Source organism: Phascolarctos cinereus, unplaced genomic scaffold (genome assembly GCF_003287225.1).
Source record: "Phascolarctos cinereus isolate Bilbo 61053 unplaced genomic scaffold, phaCin_HiC Scaffold_4;HRSCAF=312, whole genome shotgun sequence".
Taxonomy (NCBI): domain Eukaryota; kingdom Metazoa; phylum Chordata; class Mammalia; order Diprotodontia; family Phascolarctidae; genus Phascolarctos; species Phascolarctos cinereus.
In genome coordinates, this window is record NW_027555847.1 from 4,568,673 (window position 1) to 4,583,856 (window position 15,184).

General features: G+C 54.5%; 1 protein-coding gene across 3 annotated transcripts in view; it reads left to right on the forward strand.

Moving 5' to 3' along the window:
- Nucleotides 1–15,184, forward strand: part of EEPD1 (endonuclease/exonuclease/phosphatase family domain containing 1) — a 67,387-nt gene that overhangs the window by 17,208 nt on the left and 34,995 nt on the right. For all 3 annotated transcript variants that reach the window (XM_020964391.2, XM_020964388.2, XM_020964389.2), the window contains exon 3: nucleotides 14,962–15,013. In XM_020964391.2, the coding sequence (XP_020820050.1) occupies nucleotides 14,962–15,013 (52 nt within the window). The remainder of the gene's footprint in view (nucleotides 1–14,961; nucleotides 15,014–15,184) is intronic.

Below are 15,184 nucleotides of genomic sequence, written 5' to 3' on the forward strand. Positions count from 1 at the left end.
TCGGGCGGTGCCCCTACAGCAGAGGGGTTCCTTGTTTGGTGGGGTAGGAAGCCGGGGTAGGGATCGGCAGAAATGTGGGGGCTTCCTGAAGCAGTGACTTCAGTGCCCACCCTGAAGTGAATGCCCACCCTCGTGCTCCCTGATCGTCGTGGCAGGTTGATGCTGTGTGTGTGGTTTTCCACCAGCATGCCTGCCCTGAGCGCCTCTGTCCTCCAGGGTTGGGGGCTCTGAAGCCTGGGGGTTCGTGAGACAGTATGAGTGGAGGGGCAGGGGAGAGCTTTGGTCTGGAGGGAGAAGGCCTGGCTTCCCAGTCTGCCTCTGGCTGGGTAATCTTGGGCTTGTCCCACCCTTCTGGATCTGTTTCTTTGTCTGTAAAAATAAGGACATTGGGCTAGATGACCTCTGACCTCTGTCCCTTTGAGTTCTGAATCTTGAGACCCAGCCTGGAGGGCTTGTGACCTTGGTGGGAACCTTCTTGCCTCCAGGGCGGGGCCAGGAGCAGGTCAGTGCAGTCAAGGTGGGAGGAGGCCCACCTCACAGGGGGACCTCTCTAGCCAAGGGTCAAAGCGTGTTGGGTTTGGAGAAAGGAGTTTTGGAGGGGAGGTTTAAGGGATGGCAGAGAGAAAGAGGAAGCTGACTTTTTCTGTATGGCCCCAGAGGGCAGTGGGTGTTTCACAGGTGTTGATGTGGGAAGAACTCCACGGTCAGAGCTGGTGAGTTCCCCCTCAGCCAAGGTCTCCAGTCAGCGGAAGGATGGCCGGTTGTTTGTCAGGGATGCTGCTGGGGGGATCCCTTTGTAGGTCTGGGCTGGGCAGGTAGGCTCTCATCCTGAGAGGCTGTGACCTGGGGGCCTCCGTGTCCTCACCTGTCAAGGTGATCTCAAGGTCTGATCATGCCTCTCTCCTCAGTAAGCTTCATTGGCTTCCTTTCCAAGATCAGATATACAGTCCTCTGGCTTCTAAAAGCCTCTGGGGTCCCGTGACCCCGGCCTCCATATCCCAACTGTGCATTTTTCCTCTGGTGGGATGCTTTTCCTCCTCATCTCTGCCTCCTGGCTTCCTTTGAACCCCAGCTGGAGCCCCAGCTGAAATCTTGCCTTCTCCAGGAAGCCTTTCCCAACCCTGCTCAATGCCAGGGCCTTCCCTCTGGGGATTAATCCCTGTTGATCTGTCTAGAGCTGGTTTGTACAAAGTTGCCTGTCGTCCCCCCCCCCCCCCCGTTAGCCGATGAGCTCCTTGAGGCAGGGCCTGTCTTTTGCCTTTCTTTGCATCTGCCTGGCACCTAGTAGGTGGTTAATTAATGACGGATATAGAGCGTGACACCTGATTTCTCTGTGCCTCCGTTCCCCCATTTGTGTGATGAGGGATTGCCAGAGATTTCTAAGGTCTTTTCATCTTGTCTCTCACCCCTCCCCATAGTGGGGATTGCTTGGGAGGTATTTAACCTGTGAACCACCTGTGCCTCAGACTGCTGGGGGGGATTCCAGCCCCTGTGAGTCTGCTTGGGTGGACTGGTTTGGAGCCTGAGGCAGAGATGGAGGGGGATGGGCGCAGAAGGGGCCATGGTGCCTGCCACATCTGTCTCCCTGCCCAAGTTTTTGCATCTTCCTGAGGGCCCCAGCTGAGCTCTTGGGGGGGTGGGTGGGCAGTGTCTACACTTGTATTCCATGGTGGGAGGGGCATCTGGGCACTATCCCTTGATTGTCCAAGAGCCCAGGAGCAGTTGGTACAGGGATCTGGGGCACGGGGAGTCATCGAGAGAGCTTGACTTTCACGCCCTCCCCACCCCCCTAGCACAAGCATTCCCATCACCTGGGCACCAGCTGGGCAGGATGCCAGGCCCTGGCACCGAGGAATGCAGAGGGAGGATTCACCACACTTCTAGGGTCCTGAGCAGGAGCAGGTGGCCAGTGCTGGCCCTGGACAAAGCCGGCTTATAAAAGAGCATTATTTCAGCAGAATCTTTGTGTGCTCTCATTCATCTTTGCTCCAGAGCACCGGGGGTGGAGGACGGGTCCTCAGCAATTCAGACCTTTCCTCACCCAGTGCCATCAGTTCTCCCAAGGGGCTGTGCTCTCACTGAAGTGGACACTCTCTCCAGGGGTTCAGCCTGCCACTCCTGTGCCCTCCCACCCTCCTCACGCTGCTCTGACATCTCTTGCCCCCGGCATGCGGCTGCCCATCTTCTCTTCCTGTCCGACGTTTCCCTGACTTCCTCCTCATCCTTCTGGATTTCTCTGTCGCATGGGACACTGGATGATGCTTTCCTTATCCCTTGGTCAGTCAGTCAGCATTTATGAAACACCCACTGTGTGCTGGGTACTGTGCAGACAGCCGGGATCTCCCCGGTACTTGGCCCTTCCTGACTGCTCGTCAGCCTTTGTAGCTGTTTCCTGGGCCTTCTCCTGCTCTGAATGATTAGGAGGCTCCCAGCTCCCGGCCTTCCCTGACTTATCGCCCAGGGGCGGTGCTTGTTTGTGCCTCCTGCCCTGACGCTGGCCCTGGGCAGGTCCCTAGGCATGTAGCCCGCGGAAGGCCCCATCTAGTAAGTGGTCAGCAAGGCTTTGTGAGAGCCTGACTGCAGCCAAAGGGACCCCTCCACTGGGGCCTTCAGGCCCAGTCCCCACCTGCTGCAGAGGCAGGTGCCCTAGGACCAGGGCACTCCCTACGCTGCCTCCTCTTCCAGAGATGGAATCAGGGGGTGGAAATGGCATTCAAGTGCCTCCTCTGGGCACGCATTGGGAATGCCGGTAGAAGAGCTGGGTGATCCCTGCCCTCTAGGAGCTCACACTCTAATGGGGAGATGCCTTAGGGATGGATGGGGAGCTGAGGTCTAGTGAGGAAGTGACTCACTCAGGGAGACACAGCTGTCCCAGCAGCTTGGTGGCAATGCTGAGTCAGGAGCTGGGTTTCCTGATGCCCAGGGTTCTCCTCACGTGTCTGGAAGGGGGCATGGAGCAGTAGGGTCATGAGAGCAAGTGAGGTGAAGGCGAAGGCTTCTCTGACCCTGACAGCATCGTGGCATAAGTCAGGAGTGGCCACCAGCTCCTCCAGCTGAAGCGTGAAGGACAGCAGTTTGGAAGGAAGCCTCTTGGCAGCCCTGGCATTGGGGGCCCGGCCATGGCCGTGCAATGTTTCATCACTGAGTGAGTCATAAGAAAACATCTGCCAGGCAGGGCTGTGAGGGACCCAAAGTGGGGCCACATCTGCAGTGAGCTGAGAGAAAGTCTGATGTTGAGCATTTGAGAAGCAACACAGGAGGGTGTCCTCACTCTGTGTGTGTGTGGCAGGGGTCAGACATCTCTGCTTCTTCCCGAATAAAATAGGAGACTGTTTCTTTTCCAGAACTTGGAAAGTGTTCTCTGAGCTTTGGATCAAGGGACCAAGGCTTTGGGTTTCTGATGAAGCAGTTGGTCTTTGGGTTAGTTTTAAGCATGGTCATGTCTTGGTGGCTCAGTGGATAGAATGCTAGACGTGGAGTCAAGAAGACCCGAGCTCTGATCCTGCTTCAGATTCGTGCTAGATGTATGACCCTGGACAGGTCACCTTCCATCTCTCAGAAGTCTCAGTTTCCTCATCTGTAAGATGAGGGGATTGGACATGATGCCTCCGAGGTCCTCTGCAGCTCTGGGAGCTTCCATGATGGGCTTCTCCTGACTGCCAATCCAGTGGTTGTAATGCATGTTGTGCCCTGGATGCCATCTTGTCAGCTGACTGTGGCTTCTTGGGTTCGGGGCTCACTGAGCAAGGCAATGCCTCTGTGGGCATGGCAGCCCAGGCTCTGGGTGCTGAAAAGGGAAGTGGGTGGAGATCCTCTTACTTTGAGGGAAGTGCAGCTAGTGAGGCAGCAGCACAACCTCAGGCTCCTATTCCCATTGTCTCACTTAAAGGACCCGAGAGGCTCTTGTGGGGTGTTCAGTGACTCAGCAGTCAGTGCTAAGATTGCACATGTGCTCATGATGTAACATCCTCCCGTGGCATTGTTTCATCAGAAAGGCAAGTTCTTCTTCCTGATCAAAGTCAGTGGCCCCATTGCCCCTTTTGCCACAGGAGAAAAGGTCTCTAGGGATGGCAGAGCCATGGTCCAATTCAGCAAACATCTAGTAAGTCCCTACTGGGAGCTGCAGAGTTCAGGGAAGAACAGCTCCCAGCCCTCATCAGGTTGAGTCCTTCAGGGGCACAGGCACAAGCCTGCTGTCATAAGCTGTCCCACAAGAGACCCCCCCCCCCCATACAGCACCAAGGAGGCACAGACACTGTGGCTCTATGAGACCCAGGTGGGGAAAGCTCATCATTGGCTGCCGGGTCCAAAGATGGCTCATGTCCAGCAGATGTCTTAAACTCGGCATGTCCAAAGCAGAACTCATTATCTTCCCCTCCTCCTACCTTCCCTATGACTGTAAATCACACCACCATTCTCCCAAGCAAGCAATGGGATATCAATTATACATGTGAAATCATGAAAAACATCTTTCCATTAGCCTTGCTGCAAAAAAAAAAAAAATAACCAAGAAAAATAAAAATGTGAAGCAATTATACTTCAGTCTGCACCCAAAGTCCATCAGTTCTCTCTGAAAGTCAGTAGCATTTGTCTTCATGGATTCTTTGGAATTGTCACAGGTCATTGTCTTGATCAGAGTAGTTCATACAAGTCTTCCCAGTTTTCTTTGAAACTGTCTCCTTCATTTTTTTAATTAATTTTATTTTCAGTTTTCAACATTCACTTATATAAGCTTTTGAGTTTTAAATTTTTCTCCCCTTCCCTCCTTCCCTAAAACAGCATGTAATCTGATATAGGCTATACATACATATTCCTATTAAACATATTTTCACATTAGTCATGTTGTAAAGAAGAATTAGAACCAATAGGAGGAACCACAAGAAAGAAGAAACAAAACAAAACAGAACAAAAAAAATGTGTCGATCTGCATTCAAACTCCACAGTTCTTTCTCTGGATGCGGATAGCATTTTCCATCATGAGACTTTTGGAGATATCTAAGATCCTTGCATTGCAGAGAAGGGCTAAGTCTATCAGCATTAGTCATTGCACAACGTGGCTGTTTCTGTGTACAATATTCTCCTGGTTCTGCTCACTTCACTCAGCATCAGACCATATAAGTCTTTCCAGGTTTTTCTGAAGTCTGCCTGCTCATCATTTCTTATAGCACAATAGTATTCCATTACATTCACATACCACAACTTGTTCAGCCATTCCCCCATTGATGGGCATCCTCTCAATTTCCAATTCTTCGCCTCCACAAAAAGAGCTACTATAAATATTTGTGTACATATGTACCCTTTTTCTTTTCTTTGATCTCTTTAGGATACAGATCTCAGTAGTATTGCTGGGTCAAAGGGTATGCACAGTTTTACAGCCTTTTGGACCTAGTTCCAAATTGTTCTCCAGAATGGTTGGACCAGTTCACAACTCCACCGACAGTGTACATACAGTGCATTCTTCGAGGGTGGCACCAGATTATAGAAGACTTTGAATAGCAGACAGAGGAGTTGAGTCTGTTCTAGTGGGGATTCCTTTCACTGTGGGTTGTGCTAGCTAACTGCTGAGGACCGTTCTAACCCTGAGGTTCTCAGATCCTCAGAACTCAACCAGCTAGGCTGAGGGGAGTCACAGAGGAATGACATGGCCAGAGCTGGTAGGAATGAGATGAATCATACTCCTTCCTACCTTCCTACTGGTGAGGTGGTAATGAGGCTCGTCTTGGGTGGGGACCTTGAGAAGAGGAAGAGTGATTTGGATGACAAAGGTATGGAGTGAACGAGGTGTTGGGAGTGAAGGAGACAGAAAGAGCGATGATAATAACCCTGAGGCTTTAGATGTGGAAGATGGGGGAGATGATGTTGATGTCACAGAGTGGTCAGCAGGAAGGGCGGGCCAGCAGGAGAGAGGACGAGCTCGGTTCTGGGCAGGCTGTGTTTGAGGTGCTGGGGGCATCACAGTGCAGGGCACTAGGCAGCCAGGCATCCCGGGCTCCTCAGGATTGGGCCACGTGCACAGCTGACTTGCTCTGTGTCTGATTTTGAGCAGTTGTCTTTATTTTGTGGAGAAGTCCAACCTGGCCCCTGTTGACCTCAGTTCTCAGGAGAATAACATGTTTAGTAAGTCTGTTCCTACACTCTCTCCCAGGACGGGGCCTGCCGTGTCTCTCTCCTCAGGGTCTGTGTTACCCTGAAGGGCTCTTTTCTCTGCAGCCATCAGTTTGAGCCCCCACCAGTGGTGCCAGTCACTTTTAGTCACAAGACTGTGAGGTGATGAGGGGCTCTGCCTCAGAGGAGAGAGGGGGGCCTGGGAAGATGGGGCAGAGGTAGAAACAACAGGTCTTGGCTCCTGATGGGGGATTGGGGACAGGTAAAGTGGGGATAATAATAGTAATAGCAAGGGCACCTACCTCACTGGGTTATTGTGAAGGCTCTGGGGAGATAATGTGTATCACGTTCCAGGGCAGTGCAATGGAGAGGCCTGTCCTAGCTCTCAGTCACTGAATGACTGATACCGTGACTGTTTAGGGAGCTGTGATTTGGGGGGCGGCACCCCCAGGTGGCCCCAGGTTTGCAGGGCTGCTCCCCTCTGCTACCTGGCCTCTCCCGATGGGCTTGTCTAGGCTTGGTGTCTGCCCCTTGCAGTTCTGTCACCTCCCTGCCCACCACTTTCCCTGGTGCTGCTGGGGGATCTCCCGCCTGTTCCCCTGTTTCTGACTGGCTGCCCAGCTTATCAGAAGAGGGTGTAAAGTGGAGGTGGGGTCTGGGTCTGGGGGGCTGCTGCCAAGGAGCTGAGCCCTCAGTAACAGCTGACTGTTTCTCTGTCAGAGATGACTTTTGCTGTTTCCCAATTGCGGCGGTCCGAGGTCAGTGACTCTTCAGGCTTGGTACTTCCTCCCCGTCAGCCTCTGACCCGGGCAGGCCCGGCCTCTGGCTCTCCTGTCCACCCCTCTTTGCTCTCATCTTTAGCCTACTCAGACCTTGCGCCTGGCTTCCTGGTGCCTCCAGGATAAATAGTGTGGCTCCACAGCATGGCTCCAGGTCCCCTCCCTCTCTTTCCCTTTATTCTCCATCACACACTCTGCCTGCACACCTTTCTGGACTAATTGCTGTTCCCAAACTCAGCTTTCCCATCTCTCATCTCTGCACCTTTGCCCAAGCTGTGCCCGGAATGCACTCCCTTGTCACGTCTGCTTCTTGGAGTCCCCTTCCTTCGAGGCCCAGCATCAGGGCCACCTCTGACACAGCTTTTCTGGTCCCCTCAGTTCTTGGTGCTTCTCCTCCTCAAAGTAGCTTCCATTTACTTTTCTGTTTCTGTGTTGTCCCTGTCAAGTAGAATAGAACCTCCCTGAGGGCAGGGGCTGTTTCCTATTTTTGTCTTTCTTTCCTTATTTCCTATCAGCTGAAGATAAGTAGGTCCATCATAAATACTCTTTGAGTTGAGTTGTTGGTATTTATTTATTCAAAAAGTTTTGATTCAATGCCTGGAATGTGCCAAGTGCTGTGCTGGTGTAAACCCTAGCTGGGTGTCCAGATGTGTGTGTCCAAACCTAATTAGGGGTCAAAGACACCTGGCCGTGCGGCATCTGAAACAGATTCGGGGTGCCTGGGGTGGGACACTACCTTGTGTGCCTTCATGTGTGTGTCATGCTCAGGGACAGCTCACACCTTGGCCTCCTCAGCCACCAAGGGTTCATGGCCACCTGGACCCAGCCAGAACTGGCCGGCAGACAAGTCCAGGGTCTTCCAGGCGAGAGAAGGGAGTGTCATGGGATGGTTGGGCCTGTCGGTCCCTTTCCACTGTCCTGGGTCCCAAATCACTGGTGGAGCAGCCAGCAGAATGGCCTTAGGCCCTGACCCCAGTGCTGCCTGGGACTTTTCCAGAGTGGACGCTTTTTTCTTAGGACAGTAAAGCCAACTTTCAGAGACCAAGCGTTCTATTTCCAAATTGGGAGTGGCTTTTCCTCTGTAAGGCAGTATGTGAAGACAGAGCGATAGTGATTTTAGGGGGTCCGTGTCTTGAAGGCCTTGACGTCCTCTCAGAAGAGCCACTGAGGCTGGAGGAGATTGGGGAAGACAGGCCAGTACGCCGAGCTCCTCGGTCTCTGGGGTGCTGGGACCTCTGCCCTACATGAGGCCAGGAATCCCTGAGCACAATGAGTGGGGGCTGCCAGCAGAGGCTGAATTCAGGCCCTGTCCCTCCCATTCGGCTGCCCTGACTGCACCTCTGTTCCGTGCTGGCCAGACTTCCTGGGCCTGTTCCCCACCCACCCCCATGACCCCCGTGGCAGCAGGGCCGTGGCAGCCTCTTGGATGGCTGCCGGCTTATGTTTCAGGACCGGCAGGGAGAAGTCTCTGAGCACCAGGAGAGGCTTGGGCCTGGCTTTGGCCTGGGATTTCCATCCCCAGGGAATGAGTGAAACTCCCTTGGCCCAGGGGCTGTGGGTGAGTGTGGAGGCAGTGAGTCTGGGTGAAGATTTGGAAAGCTGCATCAGTTGGCGCCCTCCTTCCCCCACATCCCAGCAGACAGAGGGCTGAAAGCCCAGCTGGACAAGATCTGGGCCGGGATGGGAGGCACCACATTGGCATGGGCCCTCCCGAGGCCTCCTGTGGAGACATGGAGTGTCTACAGTGGCAGCTTCGGCCGTCTGTGGGACAGCAACAAATGGCCCCAGGCCTCGGTCTTGGCTGTGGACCTGAGACCCAGGAGGGCCCTGGGTGCCCAGGTGGGATGTCTGGGCCTCAGAGCAGTGGGTTTCCTTCACGTGTCCTTTCTAGGAGATATCAGAGCACCTGCAAGCCCTCTTCTTCCAGGGGAGGCCTTGGAAGTCCAGGTCCTGACCCACGTCCAACCACCAGGCCCAGATAAGTCTGGGGGAGAGAGGGGGGCTGGTGACTTTGCACAGCCCTGCCTCACTGAAATCCAAGTCACTTGCAGATCAAGACCTCACCTTCCACAACAACAGCATTGGGGGAGGGGGTCCGAGCTTCTCTGATTCAAGAACCAAGGCGGGCACCCGCCAAGCGGCACAAATGGAGAAACGCGCTGAGCATCACTTCCGCAGAGCGCTCCTTCTTGGTTTTTCCCTCAAACCATGTTTTCTTTCTCTGCTGTTTGTGTGCCTCCTGCATTTCTACCCATTTCTCTCCTGCTCCTCCTCCCAGAGAGCCATGCCTTGTCACCCTCATTCATGGAGGATGGAATCTTTTGGGGGGAATGGTCTGAAGGTTCACCTCCCCTCAACCACATCCTTTGGCTCAGTTCCATCATTTGGAATACGTCCCAAGAGGGTGACCCACAAACTTTGTTCTGAGGGTTGTTTTTGGGAGGGCCCTCTGGTCAAACAATAGGGAATGAGGTCTGTAATGGACAAGTATGGGTGACGGGACCAGGCAGGGGGACGTGATGCGAGGGGCAGGAGGCAGAGCCAGGGAGTGAGAGCAGTGGGACCGCAGGAGGAAAGTCACTGCTTGTGAAGGGACTCAGCCCCCAATGGAGCCTCAGGTGGAGGAACTGGAAAGTGATGGGGGCGTTTTCTAAGCTGCGTTTGTGGAATGTCAATGGGTGCACCCAGGCCTAACTGCTGCATTGAGGTTTGACGTTTGGTTCACAACAGAATATTTAACTTAAGGAGCCTGTAGAAATGACCCAAAGGAGGGTCGGTTCCAGGAAAGTGACCCCCGTAAGAAGCCATCTCCTCTGCTGGGGGGCTGGGATAAAGCCGACCAGCCACCGTGTGAGGACACAGAACTGGGCAGTGGCTGATGGTGTGACCAACAGAGACAGTGTCACTGCCCCACCCAGTGGGCGGGACCCTGGGACAGATCTGAGTGGGGGTCTCTGAGAGGGGCCAGGTGATAGGGCCCCTCAGTGCCAGCAGACTCTGGTGCCTTGTCTTTGGCTGAGTGGGATAGGATTGTCCTTGTTCTTCTGAGCCCTCTGGGGCTGCTGCCTGCCTTACCCCAGCCCCATCCTGCCTGGCTCTCTGGGGGCTTCACGGGGCCATTTTAAAACCAAGGCAGTGGTGCTGAGGAGGTCACTCTGCTCCTGTCTAGGCCCCTCTCCCACTCCTCCTGCCCAGCGTACACAGTGACCTGGAGTAACCCGGCCTCCAGTGCCCTCTGCCAGGAACCCGAGCAGACATCTCCCCCATTACTAGGATTCACACTTTCGAAAGAGGAACGTGTCTGGTCTGATGAAAATAAAACTGCTGAGTGCACAGGGTGTCGCAGCTTCTGGGAGAAACCCACAGATGGAGGGGGAGCAGCTCCCACAAGCCACCGGGGCACTGGTCATTGACCTCCCTCGGGTTAGATGTGGCCATGCCCCCAGATCATGGAGGAGACGCGGCTGGGCTTCCCCTTCGGCATCTTTGACAGACTCAGGCAACGCCTGCTGAGGGCAGAAGGCCGGGACCTCAGCCATGTTCTGTGGCTACATTCTGTGGCCACGTGCTGGCCCAGGGCTAAGTGTTCAGCTGGGCTTGTGCCAGGCTCCCACCTGGGGTGGCTGTGATCTGCCACGAGAAGGGACGTCACTGGCCAACCCAAAGTCAGCCTGCCATAGTGGGCCCACAGATAAGACAGCCCAGCGACCTGCTGGCCCCGGGTGTCCGTGTGTCCGTCCCGACACTGGGTCGCCTTGTCAGGCAGCGGCTTGACGCGTCCCGTGTAGGCTTTCCCAGGAACTGCTGCAGAGCTGGCGGCTGTGCCAACAGAAGGGTCCACACTGCAGGCTGTGCTGGAACACCACCGCCGTAGGGGGCCAGTTTGGGCTGAGTCTGGGCCTCCCACTTCTCTGAGGCTAAATCTTGGAAAGTGCTGTCTGCCAGCTTCCCTTTCCCCGAAGGCGTTCCTGGCACATCCCAGCCCCCTGCCCACGTCTGCCACAGGACCCCCAGGGGATGAGCCCTTGTCTCTGTTGATCACACTCCCTGCCATGAGGCCTGGAGGCCACACTCCCTGCCTCTGGGCCCTTCCACGAGCTGCTCTGCCTTGTCCGATGCTGGCCCTTCAGAGCAACTGAGTTCTGGAACCTTGTCATTGGCTTCCATCCCTGGGCACCCCTGTACCTGCCATCAGAGGGATTGAAGCCAGGCCATTGGGGCCTCCCGGAGTGCCTTGTCTCCGTCTCTATCTCCCCTGGCAACTGTGCCTGTGCCACCGAGAGCCAGGCAGGGAAAGCTGATTAATTCTTGGTGCCAGGCGGGCTGGTGAGACAGCCGCAGCCACGCCCCCCAGGGGCTGATGGCTCTGGGGACTTGTCAGACTGGTTAGGCACTCAGGGCTGATCAGCTAGGAAGGCCTGGCTCCCTCAGGTATGCAGAGACAGTCATTCCTGTCCTAAACAGACAGGTACTGATGAATATCATGACTGCTGGTGCTCCCAGGTGGGTGGGCAGCATGAGTTAGCTGGGGGATTCCCCTGTGGTCATCCACACCTTCTGAGGCATGGAGGAATGACCTTTGCTATGCCTGTTTCTCGGGAGGAAGACGTTCAGGTGCTGAATTTTGAACTCCTCAGGATGGGTTTTCTCTTCGAGCCAGGGACTCCTGGTCTCCTAGGCGACCTGTCTCAAGGGCAGAGGGCTCATGGGTGTCAGCTGCCCTCTCCCCACCCCACCTGGAGCCAGCCCTGCTGGTGGAGGCCCTGGGCCCACTGACGGGCCTTGGGAGACAGAGAAGGCCTGACTGTCAGAACCCACCAAGTATGCAGTGAGCACTGTGAGCACCCAGATTTCTGGGGAAATTTCTCGTTTGATACACAAATGCAAACCCATAGAAGTAGTTTTCATAAATTGAAGACTTCTTCACAGGAACATGGAAACCCAAGCCTTTGGATAAATAGGCTGGAAGCTGATTGGCTCTCCTGGACCCAGATGGTCCAGCCTTGGGCACAGACTGAGCCAGACACATGCAGACACACGCAGACACACGGACATACACACAGACAGATAGACGCAAACAGAAACTCCCCCATTCCCCGACCCCGGCCCTTCCTGGGGGCTGGCACAAGAACCAGGCCCTGGCCGCTTCTTGCAGCTCCTGCCAGGGAAGCCAGGGGAAGGAGAGCCTGGGAGGCCCGGGAGCATCTCCGCCCTCCTCACAGGGCAGTGGCAGGCCGGGTCACCTGCCAGGCACCCTAGGAGTTTGTCCCCCATTCCCCTCAGGGGGCAGGAGCCCCAGGGCCTGTGGATTTTGGAGCTCCTTGCCAGATCAGAAGGAAGGAGGGGACTTTGCCCCTTGATGAGGAGAAGCACATTTTGAGTCATGTCGAGCCTTGTCAAACAGCAGGAAGCAGCTAGGGCAGTCCAGTAGTGGCACAGTCCATTCATGTGATTTGTTGCCACCCACCGTCCTGGACCTCTGGTTCTGGCTGGAGCTGGGTGGGGGAGGGCCAGGTTCCTGGGCCCCCACACCCCAGCCCTAGCAGCTGGAAGGTGATAATTAGGTGTTTGCTGAGGATGATGGCACAGCTGGAGCAACAAAGGAGATGACAGAAATCCTGGATTCGTCTGTGCCCATGTTGTCAGGTGGAAATTGAGAGGGATGCTCTGAGCCACATGCTTAGAGTTAATTATCATTATTAATCGTAATTATTCTTGACAAAAACACAGCAGAAAGACAAAGCCCCAAAGACAGGGCTCAGGCACATTCGAGATGAAATTGCATTCCCACGCTTCCTGGGCTGCTCCAGGGGACTAAGGCAGAGGCTTCATCCCTGCCCCTGCCCCCTTTCTCTTCGGGGGCCCCTCCGGCTTCTTTTCTCAGACCTTAGTGCTCTGGATTCCCTCGGCTTATGAAATAGGGGCCTGATCTCCTGGACCTAACCGCTTCCTTCTCTTGGGCCCCAAACGGCCCCATTAGGGAGATCATTTGGGAAAGCCAAGCCGAGGGTTCTCCCAGAAGAGCCTCTGGGCTCTCCTCCTTCAGCTGTGGTCACCACACCAGCGTGGTCCTTCCAGACTCAGCTCTTCTCCCTTTTGGGTGGAAGTCCTCAACCGATGGATCAGGGGAGTGCTGGGACAAAATCTCTCGGGTTGTCTCCCCTTGTGAGCAAGGATGGAGGTGTGGGGGCCGGTACAGATGCTAGATTGGAATGGAAGTCTCTAGTAGAGGGCCTTAGGGATCTGTCCCAGCCCTGCCCTGGCCAAATCCTTAGCAATTGCCCAGTTGAAATCATTGCTTTAGAAGATGGGCTGGTCACACGGTGAGATTAGGGAGTCACTAATCAGCAGTCCGTGTGTTCTGTTGGGGGTGCTTGTGATGTCAAGAGAAACTGAGGAAGGCCTTGAAGCATGCCGGTGGGCCCCCATAGATCATTTATGGGAAGCCAAGGACATCAGTCGCACCAGACGGTGGATGGTGGACTGAGTCACTGGCAGGGGTGGGGCGGGGATTCCTACACTGATGTGGCACATCCATTGGAATGGTGGAGGACGTGGACAAAGGCATGAGAAACCTCCCAAAGTTTAAAGGAATAGCAGACCCTACAGGCAATGGCAGAAACAGGATTTCAGAAGCCTCCACCAGGCTAGAAAAACGGCCTCTCTGGGACTAGATGGGGTTCTTTATGGGCAGCAGGGTCCTCCGAATGCTTCTGCCCACTGACAGTGTTGTGTTGAGTGGTCCAAGCTCCATTGTGTTACAGAGTGAGGCCTGTGAGTCCTCAAGAGAGGTTGGGCTAACAATCCATACAGGAGACACTAAGTGGATGAAAAGTGCCTGGTGTCCAGACTAGAGCCCGCAGAGGAGGAGGGCAGGCCAAGTCCCCTTAGTGAGTGTATCAGCACATATGAATGGGGCATGCTCTGGAATTGGAGAATTCTCCATTCTGAATTGAGGAGAGGAAAGGAAGAGCCTGGCTTGCATTTGGAATAGTGTGCGGTGTTTTCAGCAAACCTGAGCAGCTCTTTGGTGCAAACATCCGATCGAACGTCAGCTCATTGAAGCCAAGACTTTTGTTTTTGTCTCCATAGTTGCCCCAGTCCTTAGCACTGGGCCTGGCCCACAGTAGGTGCTTAATATTTGTTGAATCATAAGAATATTCAATAAAAATGTTTTCCTGGGTCAGCCTGGGTCCAGAAGGCATCCCAGTTTAGCACCTCTCTGAGCAGTGTGAGCCTTGTCTATGGTGTCACTGATGGCATTCTTCGCCTGGGTTTCCTATGACGCAGTTAGGGGAAGCAGCAGGAAAAGCCCTGTTCTTAGACTCAGAGGACCTGGGTTCAAATCCTGACTCAGATGTCGACCCACTGGGAGAACTTGGGCAGATCCATTTGTCTTTCTTGACCTCAGTTTCCTAAAGGGGCTGCGTTAGAAGGCTTCTAAATCTGAGCTCCTGTGGTCGTCCGCTATGTGCTATTGGACGCAGCCCTGCGTTAATCAGAATCTCACTAGCTCCGAGATGTACAATCCCTGCTCTGTCCCTGTACTGCCCACCATGGTCTCCCAGGACTGTGGCCCTGTTTCTGCCAGGCTACACTCATGATGAGGTTGGGTGGGGGACCTTTGTGGGCACAGATCCTAGTCACTGCCTTGAAACAGAAAGTGTCTTTAGGGAAGAATAGTGAGCAGAGCTTTAACTAGGAATTTGGGGTCTGGGGCAAGCCTACAAGCCAACCTCGGGATAAGCAGAACAAAAAATTCCTTCAACTGAAGGGGGGAAGCAGAGCCCCTTGGACGGTGGCACAAGGCCACCGGTGGGGGATGCCACTGTGGGTAGGTGGGACCAGCAGAGAATTGAGGGAGACTTTTATCTCCCTTACAAAGGATGCCAAGTCCTATCTGAAGCCTCTAAACTTGGTGCCCTGGGGGGCAGTGCCCTGCTCACCCAGCCCTAGTTACAGCTCTGAGAGTACCTTGGGTTTGGCCACAGGAGCAGGAACTCAAGAGAAAAAGAATGGAGCCTGACTTAGCTATTGCTTCATGACCCAAACTGATTGAATTTTGTTGATCTTACAGCATCAAGCTCTTAGCTGTGCAAGATCTGATCGACAAGGAAGCCCTGGAGAAGGTAAGTTTTCTGATGCTGTGCCTGTCAGGGCAGACCTCCTGCAGCAGCCCCAGGGCTTGCTGGAGTCCCTCTGGAGAGCACTCCCGCTCCCACTGCAGCCTGCCGGTGATCACGGCAGTGAATCCTCTGAACATGCACCCTAATCCCCCAGGCCAGAGGGGCCTTCCAGGG